The 17,519-nt window shown below is 40.6% G+C and overlaps 3 protein-coding genes across 4 annotated transcripts; all 3 read right to left on the bottom strand.

Annotated features, from left to right (window-relative positions):
* Positions 1-2,999: 2,999 nt before the first annotated feature.
* On the bottom strand, positions 3,000-5,152 carry LOC103984414 (cytochrome P450 78A5-like). Its single transcript, XM_009401892.3, has 2 exons — positions 4,120-5,152; positions 3,000-3,743 (listed from the first exon to the last, which is right to left on the bottom strand). Exons 1-2 carry the CDS (start codon positions 5,047-5,049, stop codon positions 3,144-3,146), a joined length of 1,530 nt encoding a protein of 509 aa, XP_009400167.2. The 5' UTR covers positions 5,050-5,152; the 3' UTR covers positions 3,000-3,143.
* A 2,053-nt stretch (positions 5,153-7,205) lies between these two features.
* Positions 7,206-11,460, bottom strand: LOC103984298 (protein SPIRAL1-like 3). Of its 2 annotated transcripts, none has more exons than XM_009401782.3 (3): positions 11,315-11,460; positions 8,820-9,057; positions 7,206-7,498 (listed from the first exon to the last, which is right to left on the bottom strand). In XM_009401782.3, the coding sequence occupies exons 2-3, from the start codon at positions 9,033-9,035 to the stop codon at positions 7,418-7,420; spliced, it is 297 nt and encodes a 98-aa protein (XP_009400057.1). In that variant the 5' UTR covers positions 9,036-9,057; positions 11,315-11,460; the 3' UTR covers positions 7,206-7,417. The 2 variants fall into 2 exon arrangements, with proteins under 2 accessions (XP_009400057.1, XP_064964405.1); XM_065108333.1 differs by having other exon boundaries at positions 8,820-9,099; positions 11,315-11,418.
* A 2,856-nt stretch (positions 11,461-14,316) lies between these two features.
* Positions 14,317-16,362, bottom strand: LOC103984297 (PLASMODESMATA CALLOSE-BINDING PROTEIN 3). Its single transcript, XM_009401781.3, has 4 exons — positions 16,129-16,362; positions 15,571-15,810; positions 15,449-15,482; positions 14,317-14,856 (listed from the first exon to the last, which is right to left on the bottom strand). Exons 1-4 carry the CDS (start codon positions 16,181-16,183, stop codon positions 14,613-14,615), a joined length of 573 nt encoding a protein of 190 aa, XP_009400056.2. The 5' UTR covers positions 16,184-16,362; the 3' UTR covers positions 14,317-14,612.
* Positions 16,363-17,519: the final 1,157 nt, after the last annotated feature.

The raw sequence follows: 17,519 nt of genomic DNA, 5'->3' as shown, positions 1-17,519 counted from the left end.
CTAAAGAATTATTAAGGTTTCTTAGCTCAAGAACATTGAATTCTCTTCCATAGGGAGAAATGCCACCCTCAACACATCATATTTAGTGAGCAGATTGAGACATGAATCTGTGCCTGGATTTCTAATTGGACCGGTTAAAGAATACCATCTGCTTGCTTTGACCCTCTGCTCTCCCCCGAAGGTCACAACTCTCCGCCTTATTAGATATACCCCATCATCATAATGAGGCATAGATTCACTAAGATCTTGTGGCCTTTGTTATTCCCCCCACCCAAATGACATGACGACGCTACAGTGTAGGAGTGAGTGAGAAGAGAGAGATCGATCCTTCAAGAGGTTTGGCATCTCCACGACGAGGCATCAGGTTGCCTTATTTTTATGACATGGAAGTGTAAGGAAGGTGATAGTTCTAAATGTTTCTATGTGGGATTTGATCCCAGAAAGAGCAGGATATCATGGAGGTTCTTTCTCCATGATTTGGTTGTAGCAATTTAAAGTGGAAATCATCAGAACATTAGAGGCTTGACGAGTACCTTAGCATATAGACATGAATGCAAAGCAAGAGCTTCATGAAAAGCCAATCATAGAGGATAAGCATGCAATAAAGCAAAACTTTGCAAAGCATATATACCATGAAGAGTAGACACTATTCTTGTAACACCCCAACATTTATTTGAGGACCTAGTCATAAATACACAATTTATAAGGACTAAATTGCAAAGGTACAATAGTAGTTTTGATAATATATTTAAAAATAATAAAGAGGACTCATTTTGATGTCAAATGAACTCAAATCAAGCTCACAAAATTGTATTAGGTATGGTTTTGAACTCTCGTATATTATCATTATTTAGATTTATATTTTGGATTATATATTGATGCATCTTGATATTTTTAGTTAATTAAATATTTATATTATGAAGGAAATAAAAAAATTATGACATTAGAACAATATAAAAAAAAGATTAAAATATGTTGTATCGAGGATATGCAATCAAAGTAAGTAGAGTAAGTATTCTATGACTCCATTTGATCCCCTTTTTTAAAGTATGAATGCATATATTTATAAATTATAAATATATTATTTACATGATTTAAAGATTTTTTTATTATTTGAAAGCCTTGCAAAAGCACTTAAGATGTTTACCATATGTAAAAGCACATTCATATAAAAATAGCTATTCAATCATTATATTAAAAAAAAATTAAAAAAATTTATGAATATTGTTAGTTTTGAAATGATGAATCATTTTAAAAATTATATGTTAAAAAAATTGCTTAAAATTTTAGTTTTGTAAGAAAGTAATTTATATAACAATAATAATAAGATTGTAAGTCCCAATTATTTAGGATCGATTATATGAATTTTTTTACGACTATTGGGATCTATAAAAATTCACATATTTAATTAAGTTCAGAATACTTAAATCTTTATTTATAGTTTCTATTAAAAAAAAATTTTTGATCTTCTTCCACATTTTCTCATACCACTAACATTAATTATTTTATTACTAACATTAATTATTTATAATTTTTATTAAAGTCTCTTTAAATCATCCTATATCTCTTTAGTGCTACTAAAAAAAAAATGATATATTATTTTTTTATCTAATCAATATGACTTTGATTAGAATTCTATCAATGGGGGTTGTACATTGATATTTGTTTGAGATATGTGTTATATATATTATAAGGGTTCAATACTACTATTATGATTATTGTTTTGATATTTTAGCTAGACTTACACTTGTGAATCCCTGATTATATTTATGCTTATGAAAAGTTAATAATAGTTTTTGTATTGCAATAATTTATGTTTCGATATGTGACATTAGTTATATTTATGTTCTTATTATGAAAATATATTTAAATACATCTTACTTTTAAAAATATTATTAGTAAGTCATGATTCGAAAGTTTTGTGAACTTTATAAGCACCAAAAAACAATTTGATATTTATGGTATATTAAATACATAAAAATTTCATGTGTAAAGATAATATTATGATAAATTTTGAGTCACAATGCTTATTAGTTGTGATTTGCTCATAAAATTATCTTTTAATTTTTCAAAGTGTATAGTGAAAATTACTTATGTACATATTAAAATTACTTTGTATATATTTTATTTGGATTGAAATGTTATAAATTGCTAAGTTGAATTGTATTATTAGTATCTTAAGGGTTGATTAATTATGAATTAATTTATATTACAGTTCTCCTTCCTTTGTTAGTGATGAGGATAGTAATTACGATAAGACCCGGTTGATGTCAACCGCACCTCACGCCTCGATCGACGCGACGGTACCCGGTCAAACGGACCAGAACACAGCCCGAGGCGCATTAACATCCGCTCAGGCTCGGCTCTTCACGCCACGCCAAACCAATGTCACACGCCACCATCTGCCCCTGCAAGCGGGCACATCAAACAACAGCAAGCTTCCCTATAAATACCCTCGCACTCTGGACGAGTGGGGGAGGAAGAAGGAGGAAACACACCGCAGAGACATCTCAAACTCTTCTCTTTTTCACCCCCTCCACCATCTGCTGATTTGATCGTCGGCTCGACCCGACCTGTGTGCAGGACTGTAGACGGGACACGTGCCAAGCCGAGGAGGCCCATCCCGGTGGAGACGGCTGACCCCATCCTGATCGGACCGTCGCAGCCGACCACCTCGGCGAACCCGAGGGCCGCACCGGAAAGATCCTGCCTTCCGGACCCGAACCGAGCCACGTCGGCCTCGAGGCCACGGCTCCAAATTGTTTACCGCAACGGTTAGTATACTACAAACAACACAATATCATAAAAGCTCAGATAAGATAATCAGCAATCAACCAACTTGCAAATGGACAAGATCATTTAAGAAGGCAGAAGAGGAAGAAGATGAACATTTAGAGTAGTAGTTGAGCAAGTAGGTATAACCTACCTATGCATATACATTCATTCCATTAGCTGCATTGCATGGAAACAGCATACATGAGCAGACCATCAGAAGCAGCTACAAAACACTTGCTATCAACATTCTTTGGTCAGAGCAGCACTTCTACCCTAACTATCAAGTTGGGCAGGTGATGGGGATGCCATGGACAAAATGATCTCCAAGCACTGCACTTTCCTATAGCATTTCTTCCCAACAAAACCCCTCAGCACCTTGGAACAGCTCTGCATACCAAAGGCTTCTCCATCTCGAGCGACATCCTCAAGCGTTCTGATAGATCCACACCACCATCTGCAGGCACCCAGTTGAAGCTCTGAAGAAGCTGCGCCAGCCAAAGATGAACAGTAGCTAATCCCATGGCCTTCCCCGGGCAGGCCCTCCTCCCCGCACCGAACGGCGCCAACCTCAGGTCGGAACCCAGAATGTTCACGTCCTCCTCCGTGAACCGCTCGGGCTTGAACTCATTAGGCTCCGCCCAGATGGACTCGTCGTGCGTTATCGCCCACATGTTCACCATCGCAGTGGTGCCGGCGGGGATGAAGTGGCTCCCGACGTGAGCATCATGTACGGCGAGGCGAGCCCACGAGAGGAGCGGACCAGGTGGATGCATCCTGAGGGACTCTTTCACGATGGCCTGCAGATAAGGAAGGCTGACGATATCCGCATCAGTAACAGGGCGTGTGTTGCCGACGACGGCGTCGATCTCCGACCGCGCTTTGGATTGGGCGTCGGGGTGCAGAACCAGTCTGGCCATTATCCATTCCAAGAGGATGGCAACGGTGTCCGTTCCTCTAAAGATCATCTCCTGCACACCCATCAACATGCAAAAGTTGGCCGTCTTCTACCCCACACTAAAAGTCGATTCATGCATATCATACGTAATATATGGTGAGCTTAGGAACCATTATATCACCAAGAATGGCATGGACAGCTACAGTCCAAGAAAACATCAATTATTCGTCCGACACCAAGAGGAGATAAGATTCTGAAATCACTTTCGAGGAATTATATGAGATAAACTAAGGAACACAGGTTTGATATGCTCCACTACGATAACCGCAAGTCAGCCACAGAAAACATGTAGCAGATCAAGCAAAAGGATCAAACGCTAACAACCAAGTAGACAGCACCTTAAATGAAAAGATACGAAGCTTAATGACTGTGTCATGAGCTGCACTTACCCAGAGAACCGCAACCATGTCGGCGTCAGAAAGCTTCTCCTCCTTTTCCAGACCAAGAAGCACATCCACAAAGTCTCCTGCGCCATCCACCACACCTCCACTAATCCTGCCCATCACCCTGTGCTCCTCTATGATGCCCCCCACAAAGGCATTTACTCGTTTCGATAGACTCCTGCACCTCTTCCTCACCCCTTGCAAGTCCAACCACCCCAGTAGAGGGAAGTGATCAGCCCAATTGAACAGACCAAGGAGCTCATACCCTTCTTTGACCAGCCCCTCCAGCTCCGATCCCTCACCCTTGCCAAAGTCGTATCTTCTGCCGAAGACGTTCATCATCACGTTGTTCAGAGACCCAACGTGCAGAACCTTCTTCACCTCCACCACGCCATTCTTCGCCATCAGGTCCCGGACGTGGGCCACCATTTGCTCCCCGATCGCCCTCCGGCGCTCGCCGAACGCGGCTACCCGTCGAGGGCTGAACAGGTGGGTGGAAGAGATCCTCCTCAGGTTCCTCCAGTACTCGCCGAACGGGGCGAACCCCATGGCGCGGTGGAATAGGAGCTCGTAGGCGGACTCCTTGATGGGGCGGTCGGCGAAGGCCGAGCTCTGGAGGATCTCCTTCGCCGAGTCGGGGTGGCTCGACACGACGAACCGCGTGAAGCCGACGGAGAATGCCATCAAATCGATGGCCTTGTGCGAGTTGGCGAGCCCGGCGAGCACCCGGTGGGCTGCGGAGCCGGAGAGGGCAGAAACGAAGCCGGACGGGCCGGGGATGGAGCACGCGTGGGCCCTGGAGAGAGCCCAGGCGATTCCGCCGGGGAAGAACCATAGGACGGAGAAAGCAATGAGGGTCACGGCGAGGATCGGGGAGAGGGCGGCTCGGGGGAGGAAGAGCGTGAGGGAGGAAGCGTCCACTTCAGAGTACGACATGGGCGGGGCAAGAAGCCACAGTTTTAGCGGCGCAAAAGGCAAGGTATTTGGAGGAACGGAAGTGGCGAGATGGAGGTCCAGAAAGAGAGGGTTTGTAAGCGAAGCAAATGGGTACGAGCGAGGGACGAAGAGCGTGAGAGCGGAGCGGTTAAATAGGAGTAATTGAGCGCGGGCATTTCTCCTCTTAATTGCTCAATACAAGTAAACTACGGTATACACTTCAGGCGAAAACCTGTGGTCAATGATCCCTTTGTCCCCCAATGTAACAACAAATTACACGCTTTACCTTTGCAGACGTGTCTACTGCGAGGGTAGTTCAGTCACTTTGCGCGAAGGACCGATCTTTCCGAGATCTGGATCATTGCGTTTGGAGTTGGGACGGAGGCGACGCGCGTAACCGTAGACACCGACGCGCAGGCAGCGCGTCCGGGGGACGGGCCACGAGTGGGCCTCGTGATCAATGAGATTGGCGGCAGGTGATCCGACGGGGCCCGCGCGGGATAATACGTGGCTAGACGGGAGAACCCTCACCAACGATGGCGGGCTCCATCGCCGGGACAGGTGGCCTTCGAGGTGCCGTCAGTCCTGGCCCGAAGCGAGCCCACCTGTCATTGACAGCTCAGAACGGGCGGGTATTGCCGAGTCGCACGGCCGGGATCGAACCGCCGCTGCGTCCGGGCGCCACAGAAAAGCGGCGGAGCCCGCTGCCTCGAGCCCGTCGGTGTCGTCGCATCATGTCGGTGCTACACGCCGGTCCGGTTCATCGACCGGGTCCTCCTCCTCGCCATCTGGATGGACCACGATGCCTCTTGTCGGCGGTGCAGATCGATCCTCGTGGCGCTTCTGACCACCGTCGGTTGCAGCGGCCAACCACGCAGCCCGATCTAAACCCCCGCTGGTTCTCCTTGTGGACCCCGGCAAAAACATCCTCACGTATCGACTGCCGTTTGTGGACCCCAGCAAAAAGCTGACGGAAACCTAGGGGATTGCTTTGCTCGCGTGAGATGATTAGTGGCTCGATCAGGACACAGTAGACGCGTACGTGGAGAGGAGATCACCACCAGCACTTGTGAATAACAAAGGGAAGCGAATCCACATTGATGGTTTCAATTTCACATGATAATGAATACACGAGAATACTATATATGATCATGAAACTTCCGGAGTGAAAAGAAACCTAGTGAACAAGAACCTTGGTGTGCGTGATCAATGTAAGGACACCCTATGGTTGTCATCCTCAAGAGCAAATGTTGTCCAAAAGCTGAAAGCTTTTATTGCATGGTCACAAGAGGACCACGCAGCTAATCATCTCATGTCCAAGTCCCCGTCTCATGCATGCGTTTTGGAGAGCCTACGTGCAAGAAGAAGAAACTCGAGGACAAGGCCTACCAGCATAATTGCTGCATGCACTACCAGCTTCCCTTTGTTCTCATCCAGCATGTGAACTCCCAAAGCCATATTTCCTCCTGGTCTCTCCATCCATCAGCTCCCCAGTACACAACCTGCTGGTTGAGCCCTGCAACCTAAACACTGACCCCACCAGGCCCTAGCCTTTTCTTTTACGTCGATCTCTGACGACCAACGACCATCCGACGCATGCGTGTTGTGCGCTGGGATGTGGTCTTCTTCGTTGCAGCTAGCCATGGTCTTCGAGGCCTTTGATGTCCTTGACATGGTCCTTCTCGGCATCGGTCGAACGAGTGATTTGACGGAACACATGACCGCTCGGCTCAGTCAAAGTTTGAGGTCATCATAGGGCGGAGAAGAACATGTGCGATCGGTTAATTTGGATGCTGCTATCTTGTGGCGGCTTTCCCATGGAAAATTTAATACTTGTTATAGTGCTACCTTCTGAAGGAGCGAAGAGCCAAAATGTTGTGGTATGGATGATGGGACACACGAGGGGACAATAAAACTGTGAGAAGAATGTATTACCTGGTCCACTCCAGTCCGCAAATTAATACAGGCAAAGATGGTTAAGATGTTTGCAAAATACTCCACGGGGATACTTTCTCCACTCAATTTTTTTAGCTTTACCCGAGCAAAAATCTATTGAGGATGAAGACGGTTTTCCTTGTGTGTGATGAAGGAGCCTTGTACTGCACTTTATACTTAATATTTGCTCTCATGTAATGAAACCAGCATCAACCATAATATCATGAGAATGGATTGAGAGGTCATTCACTTAAAGGAGGATAATATGCAATCACATTACATGTCTCTCAGTCATTCTGGCAATCATCTAGTACATATTCTTAGGATGCCATACATAACCAAACGTAATTTACATAAGTCTTTTATGACACCTGCCATATGCAATAAACCTTCATTCCAACAATCTCACTGCTTTAAACAGCCAAGAATAGCATCAGTTACTCCCGTTACCAAACAAGTAACCAAGGGAAGAACCACCTCCAGGAGCAGCATGCACCTTTGTGGAAGGTCGATCCTGTACAATGAAGACTCACAATTAGCTAGCTCTCCAATGATAAACAACAGGAAGAAGCACATATTCATCTCTTTTAGCTACAAGTAAATGAGAATTTGTATGCTCTTCAAGTTGCTATTGAATAGATAAAATAAGTTATGATATGAGCTGCTACACAGCTTAACTCAAGCAGTCACTGATTGTAAGGATTTATGTGGATAAATCTTTTTGGCAAGTACTTGTTGCAGATTGGACATGTCTCCTTGCAATCGCTGTGTTCAAAGTCTGTTGGGCTTTTTAAGTAATTTGGCAAGACATCATAATACAAGCACAAATTTATAGAAGCAAAGAAAGCAAATTTGACAGATTGAGATCTTCACACTGCTAAATCAAAATGCAGAAGGAATTTAACACACAATGTAAGTTTCTATCGCCTAAGTCATCAAATATCCTAATGGTTATTAAAACTTTCTATCTCCTAAATGCACTAAGATCTTGCTGGAATATCTTTTGCAGATGTAACAAACTAGTACTAGTAATCCAATTTGATAAGATTGTCACAATTAACATTATTGCTACCTTGAAAGCAAATATGTAACACTCCAATTAGTCCCATATTAGAAGTAGGCAAGACTATGGATGACTTATAAGGGTTTGATGGGCATACTATTGTCAATTTTAACTTAAGTATTTTGGTCATAAGTTGGGTTTAACAAAGTTGATATGCCAATTAACCCATTAGGTGTGACATTTAGTATCAAAGATATTTTATTATTTAGGTACAGTGAGACTGTCACAGCATGCAGCCAGCCCATCAAGCTATGCTTCATATGCACCATGTTAGGATTTGATATGGACTATGTTGGGCCTTAACGAGGACGTTAGGCCTACCTTGATTAGTCCCATAAGGTAGCAATCATAACACGAGAACAACATAGTTAAATAATTTAGATATTCAACTTATCATAAAAATTTTTATTGCAGCTGACTAGAAGCCATGGACAAGAGTTCAGCTTGAGAAACTGCTGGTTTTAGATAAAGAATTTTGCAATTAAAGCTACAAACTATAACCTTGTAGATAAAATCGTGTAAATGATAAAGGAAATAAACTAGAGCAGAAATAAACAGAGAAGTTTGTTTCTCTGAAGGATTGAATAAGAGAGAGGAGTAGATACTTTGCATGTTTGAAATGGAAATCCTGTATATCTAAAGAAGCAACATATGAAGGATTTTTACCAAAAGTTTCATGTGCAGATAAAAAGATACATTTGTAGAAAAAAAATGCACACTTAGCATATACGCTTTTATTAAAGTAGAACTAGTTGAGCCAGTGATATCATACTGTGATGAAATTTCCACAGTTCTGCCCATCTGCTCGGTAGAAGGTTTTTGCTTGACTGCTTTGGATACCAGCTGGAATCTCTTTGTTAATAGGGGGTGGAGGAGCTTGCTTTTGAACTGGTGCAGCATCATCAGAAACAGATTTGGGAGCCTCGCCGCCACCAAACAAATAGCCTAAAGAGCTCTGACCCCCTCCACTGCTCACTCCACGTCCCATTTTCTATCTTTGACAGATTTCCCTGCAAATTGGAAGCCTCAAGAGGATATCTAATCTGGCACAACTATAACGGAAACATCATAAGATTTCTTTTGAATGAAAATGACATGTCAGATTAAATTGTCTGGATAGCTAGGTGCTAATGGCATACAGAGGGCTCAAGTTTAGATTAATTTCAGTGATCAAGCTATCCTAGTCACAGAGAATAGTTAAAGCAGTCGAGAACTAAATTCTAGAAGACAGTTTGACTGAAGATGAGCACAGAAACAATTATTGAACTTTGGTAAATGGTACTTCTAAATATGCTGCAAATTACTTCCTAATGAATACCAGAGGCATCTTCATGTCATAGCTAATAGATAACAATATTGAAATTGCATATAACAATCCAGTAATATAATTCAGTCCACCTGCATATTTAATCTTCACATGGTTCTCTACACATGCATGTAAATGGAATATTAATACTTGATCAAATATCACAGTGAATAAACAAATCTACTGGTAACTATTCCAGAAATCAAATTTCTATTCTGTCATATGGAGGGCTGAGCTTACTCATGGCAGACATTTTTTTTCCCATTGAAAGTTCTTCAGAATTCTCTGTTTTATTAGCTGGAGTGCACATATTATTATAAAGAAGAGAAAAAAATGCACATATTATTATAAAGAAGAGAAAACAGTTATCTACAAATACAGAGTAATATGAAAGTGAGAAAAAATGTATTAGCTGGTCAAGTTAAAAATGCTGCATAAGAAGATAGATGGCTGAAAGCACAAAATAAATTGCTTAACCAACTTATTATTATCTTCCAAGAACAACATTTGGTCAAATAGCATGACTGATTAGTTGTGGAAACTGAATGAGATCATGCTTAAAGTTAAGAAAATTCTATTGACTTGTTATCAATTACTTGACCAGAAAGGAGGAATTTCAGATTTGACTTCAGCAGCAATCTCAAAAATAACTTGTATGACAAGGGTTTAAGGGATCATGCTATTATGAGTTATCAAATGGGATTTGTGGCCTACATAATGGTCTTTAGCTAACAAGACTTTAGTGCACCAAACCAAACAATTTTAACAAAGAAACAATATCTCACAGACACACACAGAGCATGACATAGCGTGCTCCTTCATCAGCTGATTAAGATATTAAGATAAGCAGACAGGAGAGTGTCAGATATAGTATTGTTAAAAAGGAATTCAATATAACAAAATTGATATCTTGCATCTTTACTTATATATGGCAGGTCAGAACTTATCATATAAATGTAATCACAATCCAGGAAGTCACAGTTGACATTGCATCCAACATAAAGTGTTTCCTATTTGAGAGCAGGCTAAACTCGTTAAAATAAGCTACGACATTCAGAATCCAAGAAACCATCCGCTTCCTGAAGTTCATGTTACATAGCCTTTACAAGACCTGCAATCCTTGTCAGTCATGTGCAAGACACTGAAATCAAATATCATCCTACAAGCAAAACCAGTTTGAGATCAAAACCAGATCATCGTTTCAATCTACCCTTTCGATAAATACCATACAGCAGCCATTCCTCTCATAAATCACTAATAAATATATGTGCTCAATCTAATTCAAGATTTGCACGATTATAAACAGGACTATATCCATCACCAGATAGAATCAATACCACACAGCAGTCATTCCCCTAATAAGACACTAAGAATACATGACATCGATCAAAATCAAGACTTTGTACGAGTCTAAACATGACTATTCCTTTCACCAGATAGAATAATATATTATGTGATCTGGGGATTCATTCAGTATAAATCAATGTTGCCTTTGGTACATCAAAAGTTGCAACCTTTAGATCCATAAATCACAGCATCAATTAGACAAAATTACCAATAAATAAAACTAAAACTAGCACAATAAGTCACAAATCGTCGTTGCAACTCAACTCCATCCACTGTGACTTAAGTGCTAAACACACCAATTCTTGTGAATATGCAGCTAACTAAAGAAGATTACAGCAGGAAATATCAAATCCAGCTCAATTTGACCCCAAATTACATCTAGAGAGAGAATCTGAGATCTGCCATCAGGAAAACCAGAGATCGAACTCCCAATACTCGGAAGTAACATCCAAATAGAGAAAGTTTGTACCAAAAACAGCAGGAAACAACGCACAAGTATCGATCGATTGAGAGGCTACACAAAGCATCATGTAATGGCAAAAGGCACCGGCAACTCCCGGGAACCAGGGAAATCGAAACGATGGCAGATCAGATCTATGGTTAGGGTTTCATACCTTCCGGATCTCTAGGGGATCGGATCGGAGACGGGACTGAAACCTGAGAGTATGGCGAATTGGTAAGGGGGGAGAGGGAAACAGATTTAAAGCCGATCAAGAAAGAAAAAGAAACGAAGAGGACTAACAGAGACGAGACAACGCGAGGCGGGACCCGCAAGTTGGTGGCATAAACTCTTATCTCTACTCCAGTTCATTACGCGCACTTCTTACGCGCCGAGGTGGGAGCGGCACTTTTCCTCCTTTTTCTGTCTACCCCTCCGTCTTACCTGCACTATGATAAGACTAACGGTCAGGACCCACGGAATTCGCAGTCACAGCGTTGGTAGCGAACGTGTAATCCCTATAGTAGTGTAGAAACGTAACCGGCATCCAGCGGTGCGAGTAACAATCGTCCTTGCTTTGGGTACCTAACGGTGAGTGCGGTGAGGACCGAGCCCAAGACGGGGCCCACTTGGTTTGGTTAGGCGACACGCCAGCTGGAGCCCAACCGTCCCATACGACCCTATTTATTGCTCGTGTTAATTTTTTATGGAATTCGATGCGACAGAAATCGAAGAAAAATAAAAAAAAGCTAGAAAAATGCTAATATTCTATATCTCACTAAATAGTTCTAATAATCGAATTAATGTGAGCTCGAAGATATCAAAACACTGCAAGTATTATATAATATTATTTATGTAACCGATGATCTAATCAAAAATTATTTTTTGATCTTATTCATCATCTCCGATAGTTAAGAAGACATGTTTGATAGTCATTAATTGAATTTTTGGCCCGATTGATAAAAAAATTATATTTATGTACATATAATCTCATGCATTATAGTATATTTATACACGGATTTCTTATACAGCGGTATATTTTATGTCTTTAAATTGTAAAATGTTATGTTTGTAAAATCAATATACGGAGGAATTTGTCTGTCATTTCGTATTTGGTTGCGACATATACGTAAATCTGAAACCCATCGCGCTCTCGACTCGATCGCGTGGCGGTTTTGGCGCGGAGGCCGAAGCGAATCAATCGGATGATCTCCAAATAGGTACGAGGTATGGTCGAAACCCCAACGCTTATCCCCCATTTCAATGCTTTTCCACCTCTATCGATTTTTCTTCGATGATTCCTATTTATCTGGTGTTTTTTCCTTGATTATGATACGATCTACCTTGATTTGTTCCTGATCTTAGTGAAGAGAAGTACCGGAAGTAGTGGAATGGTTTGATGATTAATAGTGTTTCTGGGGCCATTTCATTTTTGTGATTGATTTAGTCTTATAGTTCTGTGTCGTGGTTTGTGAGGATGGAGACGCAGGGGGTTTCATTTGAGACGATCTTGTTGATTTTGGGAGGATAAATGGAGAATAACCTGTAGATAGTGATCGATATTGGAGGATTTCCTGTTAGATTGATGATTTCTATGTCGTAGCGATTGCGATTGTAAGAAATAGTACTCAGATGATATTTCCCTTCAAAAAAGTACTAAAATGACTCAGATTAGGTCCGAAATCACTTGATAGTCACAGTTTGGAACTTGAATTACTCCCTGATCTCTGCTTCTGAACGCTTGTAGTGTATACACGAGTGATTTCAGGCAATGCTGCTATAGTGCTTATGTAACCTGTACAATGTTAGTTCCCTCGTGCTCTTCATTCATTCTACTGTTCTACATCGTGTAATCTTCTATTGTTATCCTTCTGATCCATAATATATTATTTTACCGAGATCCAAGTGACCTGCAACTCTGAGGGAGACCTACACAAAGGTATATGTTAAACATAATTCAAATGCGAACTTAAGGGCGAACACTCTGAGGTACCCATCTCTCGTTTTGGTGAATGCGATACTTGTCACTGTTAGCTTACCACTTGTTTCAGCATGTATTTGTAGAGTATTTTGGTGGGCTATTACATGGGTTGGTGGGTTTAAAGCCCGTAATTCTTGTGAGGATGATAAGATGAGGAAAATGTGGGGAAAGAGCATATATTTGGTTCTTATATGGTTTCTTACACATCAATAGGATGCTTTAGTGCATTTGGCGGATAAATATTTGAGACAACTAAATGTATCTACTAATGATACATTATTGTTCATGTGAAGTTGCCTTGCTTGTATGCCGGGCCTGATTTCAAAGCATCCTTGTGTGCCTTGTTATGCACTCTCCTGTTTGCATAATATTCATTTACTAGCATTCTATACAAACTCTACGAAAGTTTCTCTTGGATTTTAGTCAATTCTCTAGTAAGGTATCAGTGTTCCTGTTTATATTTTAAAAAGCAATTGATTAAATTTTATGAGGGATAAGTAAACTTATCTTTTTTAAGATCTTTGAAGGGAAGCCTAAATTTTTTAAGTTAGATACGAAGGAATTCGATTATATTTAGTTGAGCCTAAATCAAAATTTTATTAAACTTGCTTGTGGACTGCCTTTCAAATTTCATACTCAAATCAATAGACTTTTCTGGCTACCCCAAAATTTTATTTCCTTATTTCTTGTGGAATTAGTCTTTTTCTGAGGTAGCAAAAGATTTAGAAGATGGGCACTCAAGCAAATGGCTATGTAATGAAAATTGCTACAGCAAGTACCCAAAGAAAAAAATAGAGATGCCATTGGAAATAATTAGTAAGGTAGGTTAGGTCCTTGTCATGTTGGTATTTCTAGCACTTTAATTTCCTCTGGACCATCTCAGTGTGGAAGATTAAGAATGCATCATCCACTTATTTTCTGAATATTAGCACCATTTCAAATAGCTTAATAACAATCGTTATCTTTGTCACATTTACAAAATCTAGAATAGAATAGTCACCCATTTGATTTTGCTAATCATGAACATTATTTGTTTTCTTCTTTAGTTGTTTTGTTTTAGCCTCATAGATATTTCTTCTTTTTGACTGCTTGTGGCCAAGTCGATTACAAGGGTCAGTAGTGCCACAAATCCATTGTGCGACCAGTAAGAAAGTGCATAGAGATGAAAAAGGAACTCCTTGCAGACATAACCTACATAAATTAAAATATACTAACCATTCAATTAACATAAAAGGGAGTTGTGATCACCTAATGAACTGGTATTAATGAATCACTACCTGCATGAAGAAATACATAAAGAAAGCTTACACCCAAAAGGAATCAAACCTTCTTTTTGTTGCCACTAAGCAACAAAAACTAGTGATCTGGGAGAATGTCTCTGGATGGATCCTTCAACCACCACAAAGTCCACATGACTGGTGGAACCTCATCCATCCATCAGAAAACTCTCACTTTCTCAAAAATCTGAACCCTGTCAAGTCTAGATGTGGACTCATACCCTCAGTAGAATCAAGGATGACAGCAAGAGAAGTGAAGGGAGAGAGGCCACTCCTGCCTTTGGAAGCATGCCCCCATGGCTGCCATCTATGCTGCTGGTAGTGCCTGAGGGTCCAAGTCCTCCCAGCACACTTGCAGTACTCCCTGTGGTGCCTGTGTTTGGGGTGAAGGTGGTAGGAGTTGTGGAGCTTGGGGTGGTGGTGCTTGTGCTTGTAGGAGTGCTTGATGTTCCTGTAGCACTGACACAGAGAAAAAAAGGAATGGAAGAGAAACAATGTCTGGATCAAAAGAACAACAAGCACTATAAATCTAGCACATAAAGGCATGCTAAATCAATAAAATCTTTGCATAAGATCTTGGGACTGTAGTTCTCCACTTTCACCATAAACTGAAAAGCAATAAAACAATTCCTGCCTTAAAAGAAAAACACCAATTACTTATAAATGATCAGATGCCAGAGGAATTATGCAAAAGCAAGAGATTTATTTGGTAAATCAAACAAGAGAATAATATGATGAATTAGATTCTGTTCCATAGCCTCAATAGATAGGTGGAGAGGATTTAAAAAGTCACAGAAGATGGTTCATTATTCCATTGTGATAAGATTGGGTGGATGAATGGAAAAGCTAAAGATGGGTGGCAAGGAAAAGAACCAAAAAGAAAGCCACACCTTTTGACTCCTCCAACCATCAAATATTTAAAGGACAATTTTACATTTCTCTGGACTTAACAACAACAAGCAAAGTAAAACTCTTTTGTACTTAAAAGCAGGTGTTAAAATTCTTTGAGAAAATAATAGCAATCTTTTGTACCAAATTCAAGAGGAAGTACCTGGGAGTTGCAGGATATGTGCAACCATTTCCCCCTGCAAAATCAAAGACAATGTGGATTTCTCCTCTTCAAGTGGCAAACAATAATGTAAACAATATGTATCATAGGGGAGATTTAATCACCTGGATCTGTGGAGGTAAGCATGGTTGTGCTTGCAAAGTCACAGGCTCCTTGGGCCTGACCCTTCCTCTGGTAGTAGCTATTAGCAGCAAAAGAGCAATGAGCAAGCACTGTGTTGGGGTTGTAGCATGCCCCATTTTGTTGGATGGGTGTGCAGTCTGCCCCACCTCCACAAGCATAGTCTAGTGCCTTTTGCAGAGCAGTGTTACTAGCATCAGACCGGCAGACACACCAAGCAGCATCTTCCACAAGAAATAAAGAGTTGACAAAGTAGATTTCAGTTCATGTATTGGGTTGCAAATGACCAGAGGGACTGACCATAAACACCAAATGAAGTTGTACAGGCAAGGAAATTAGATTTGGCCTAAGAGGAGAAGAGTCGAGAAGAAACAAGTTGTGACTATAACAACCTTAACTAATTAACCAATCTAATAGAAGAGTATTATAAGATGGAAAGAAAAACATCATTCTGCCATTCGATTCATATGAGACCATAAACGTAAAAAACAGACAACAAAAAAGGGAGCAAGATATCAACGAAGCAGAATCCTAAAGCTGACCTGAACCACCAAAGATTGTGATTGTGATTACGAGGAACAGGAAAACAGCAGCCATTACTGTGGAGAACGAAGCAAGGGATTTGCAAAAAAGCAATGAGCTTATGAGCACTCCAGAGAGTATCACCAAGCTCAGAGAGAGAGAGAGAGAGATGATAGTTTTTGAACGAGTGACGGTGGCGTCCTTGCTTGGGATGGTAGATGGAAGTATTTATTTACCTGTCACAATTATTTACTATTCTGCCTCTTCTATGCGATTGTGTACTTTTGTCAGTTGGGCTATATGTTTTAGATTTTGGTTGTAGCATGGCCGTATGAAAGATAGTAAACCCAGGTTGGGGCTTGCGTTAGGTTTAAACCGCTACAAGGCATTGGATGTGAGGTCAGGGTAAGCCTAGTGTTGTGCTGTCAATGTGAGCTGAACAGTACACATCATATGTGGTTTGGCATCAGAATTTGGAGTTTGCAGCTGCTCTAGGTAGGTAAGCTCATCTTTTTTTTCTGCTCAAATGTGACGCCTGTCCTACTTTCTAGATTATTCTTGTTCTTCTGGAACAAACAATACTTTATTAAGAGAAAAGTAAGACAGGTTGATTAAGTTTAATGGTGCAATGAGAGATAAAGGGAGACACTCGTTTTACAATACTTTATAAAGAGAACTAATTTCTCTTTAATTTAATTAGAGATGTCTTGTATAAAACTCAATAGCTAAAAAAATATTCATATGGATGACTGCCATTAGTTCTGAAATACACTTGTTTTATTGTTGAACGAAGAAGATTTTTTTTTTTTTTTGCAGAAAACAACTTGCAGAAGGTTATTATATGTCGTGAAAATTCTGAGTAACTAAAGTTGGAACTTATCACACTAGACATATTGTAAGCAAATCAGTATCCAGCTTCTAGCATAGTTGTAAACTCCTCTTTCTTTGATTCCAGTACAATGTAGCATTCAAACTTATCTAGCTTATTTACATGGCTGTGAATCCTTTTGCATGCTGTTTTGTGCCTTTGCAGGCCTGACTTGTTTCTCATTTGGAGCACAAGACTCATGATTCAAAAAAGGAAATGCACATTTTTGTCGGTCAGTTGTTGCCTTGTTGGGTTATTCTAGTCACTGCTTTACTACTGCTTACTTTTACCCCAACCAACCTTAGTCAAAACATGGGAAACAATTTCTTGCATATGTAGAAATGGTTTTAAATTCACATATAAGGAGGAGGGGAATTGAGGCAGAAGGTGATGGTGAAACCTTGGATTAAAGTTGTTATTCATATGAGAGATACTAATTAGGACTTGGATAAAGATGAAGCTCATAGGCCTAGTGATTTAGCCCGAGATAACAACAATTTCTTGCATCTCTAGAAATGGTTTTAAATTCACATATAAGGAGGA

Source organism: Musa acuminata, chromosome BXJ2-5 (genome assembly GCF_036884655.1).
Source record: "Musa acuminata AAA Group cultivar baxijiao chromosome BXJ2-5, Cavendish_Baxijiao_AAA, whole genome shotgun sequence".
Taxonomy (NCBI): Eukaryota; Viridiplantae; Streptophyta; class Magnoliopsida; order Zingiberales; family Musaceae; genus Musa; species Musa acuminata.
The sequence above is the reverse complement of the archived record's forward strand: the minus strand, read 5'-3'. Positions and strand labels throughout refer to the sequence as shown.

Bases quoted from the DNA above. Each gene is read 5' to 3' on its own strand.
- LOC103984414 (XM_009401892.3), bottom strand. From the start codon at position 5,049: ATGTCGTACTCTGAAGTGGACGCTTCCTCCCTCACGCTCTTCCTCCCC. The intron at 3,744-4,119 runs GTAAGTGCAGCT...ATGGGTGTGCAG, and splicing joins ACATGGTTGCGGTTCTCTGG to GAGATGATCTTTAGAGGAAC.
- LOC103984298 (XM_009401782.3), bottom strand. From the start codon at position 9,035: ATGGGACGTGGAGTGAGCAGTGGAGGGGGTCAGAGCTCTTTAGGCTAT. The intron at 7,499-8,819 runs GTATGATATCAC...TTCATTGTACAG, and splicing joins ACTGTGGAAATTTCATCACA to GATCGACCTTCCACAAAGGT.
- LOC103984297 (XM_009401781.3), bottom strand. From the start codon at position 16,183: ATGGCTGCTGTTTTCCTGTTCCTCGTAATCACAATCACAATCTTTGGT. The intron at 15,811-16,128 runs GTCAGCTTTAGG...TTCTTGTGGAAG, and splicing joins CACAATCTTTGGTGGTTCAG to ATGCTGCTTGGTGTGTCTGC. The intron at 14,857-15,448 runs GTACTTCCTCTT...TCTCTGTGTCAG, and splicing joins ACATATCCTGCAACTCCCAG to TGCTACAGGAACATCAAGCA.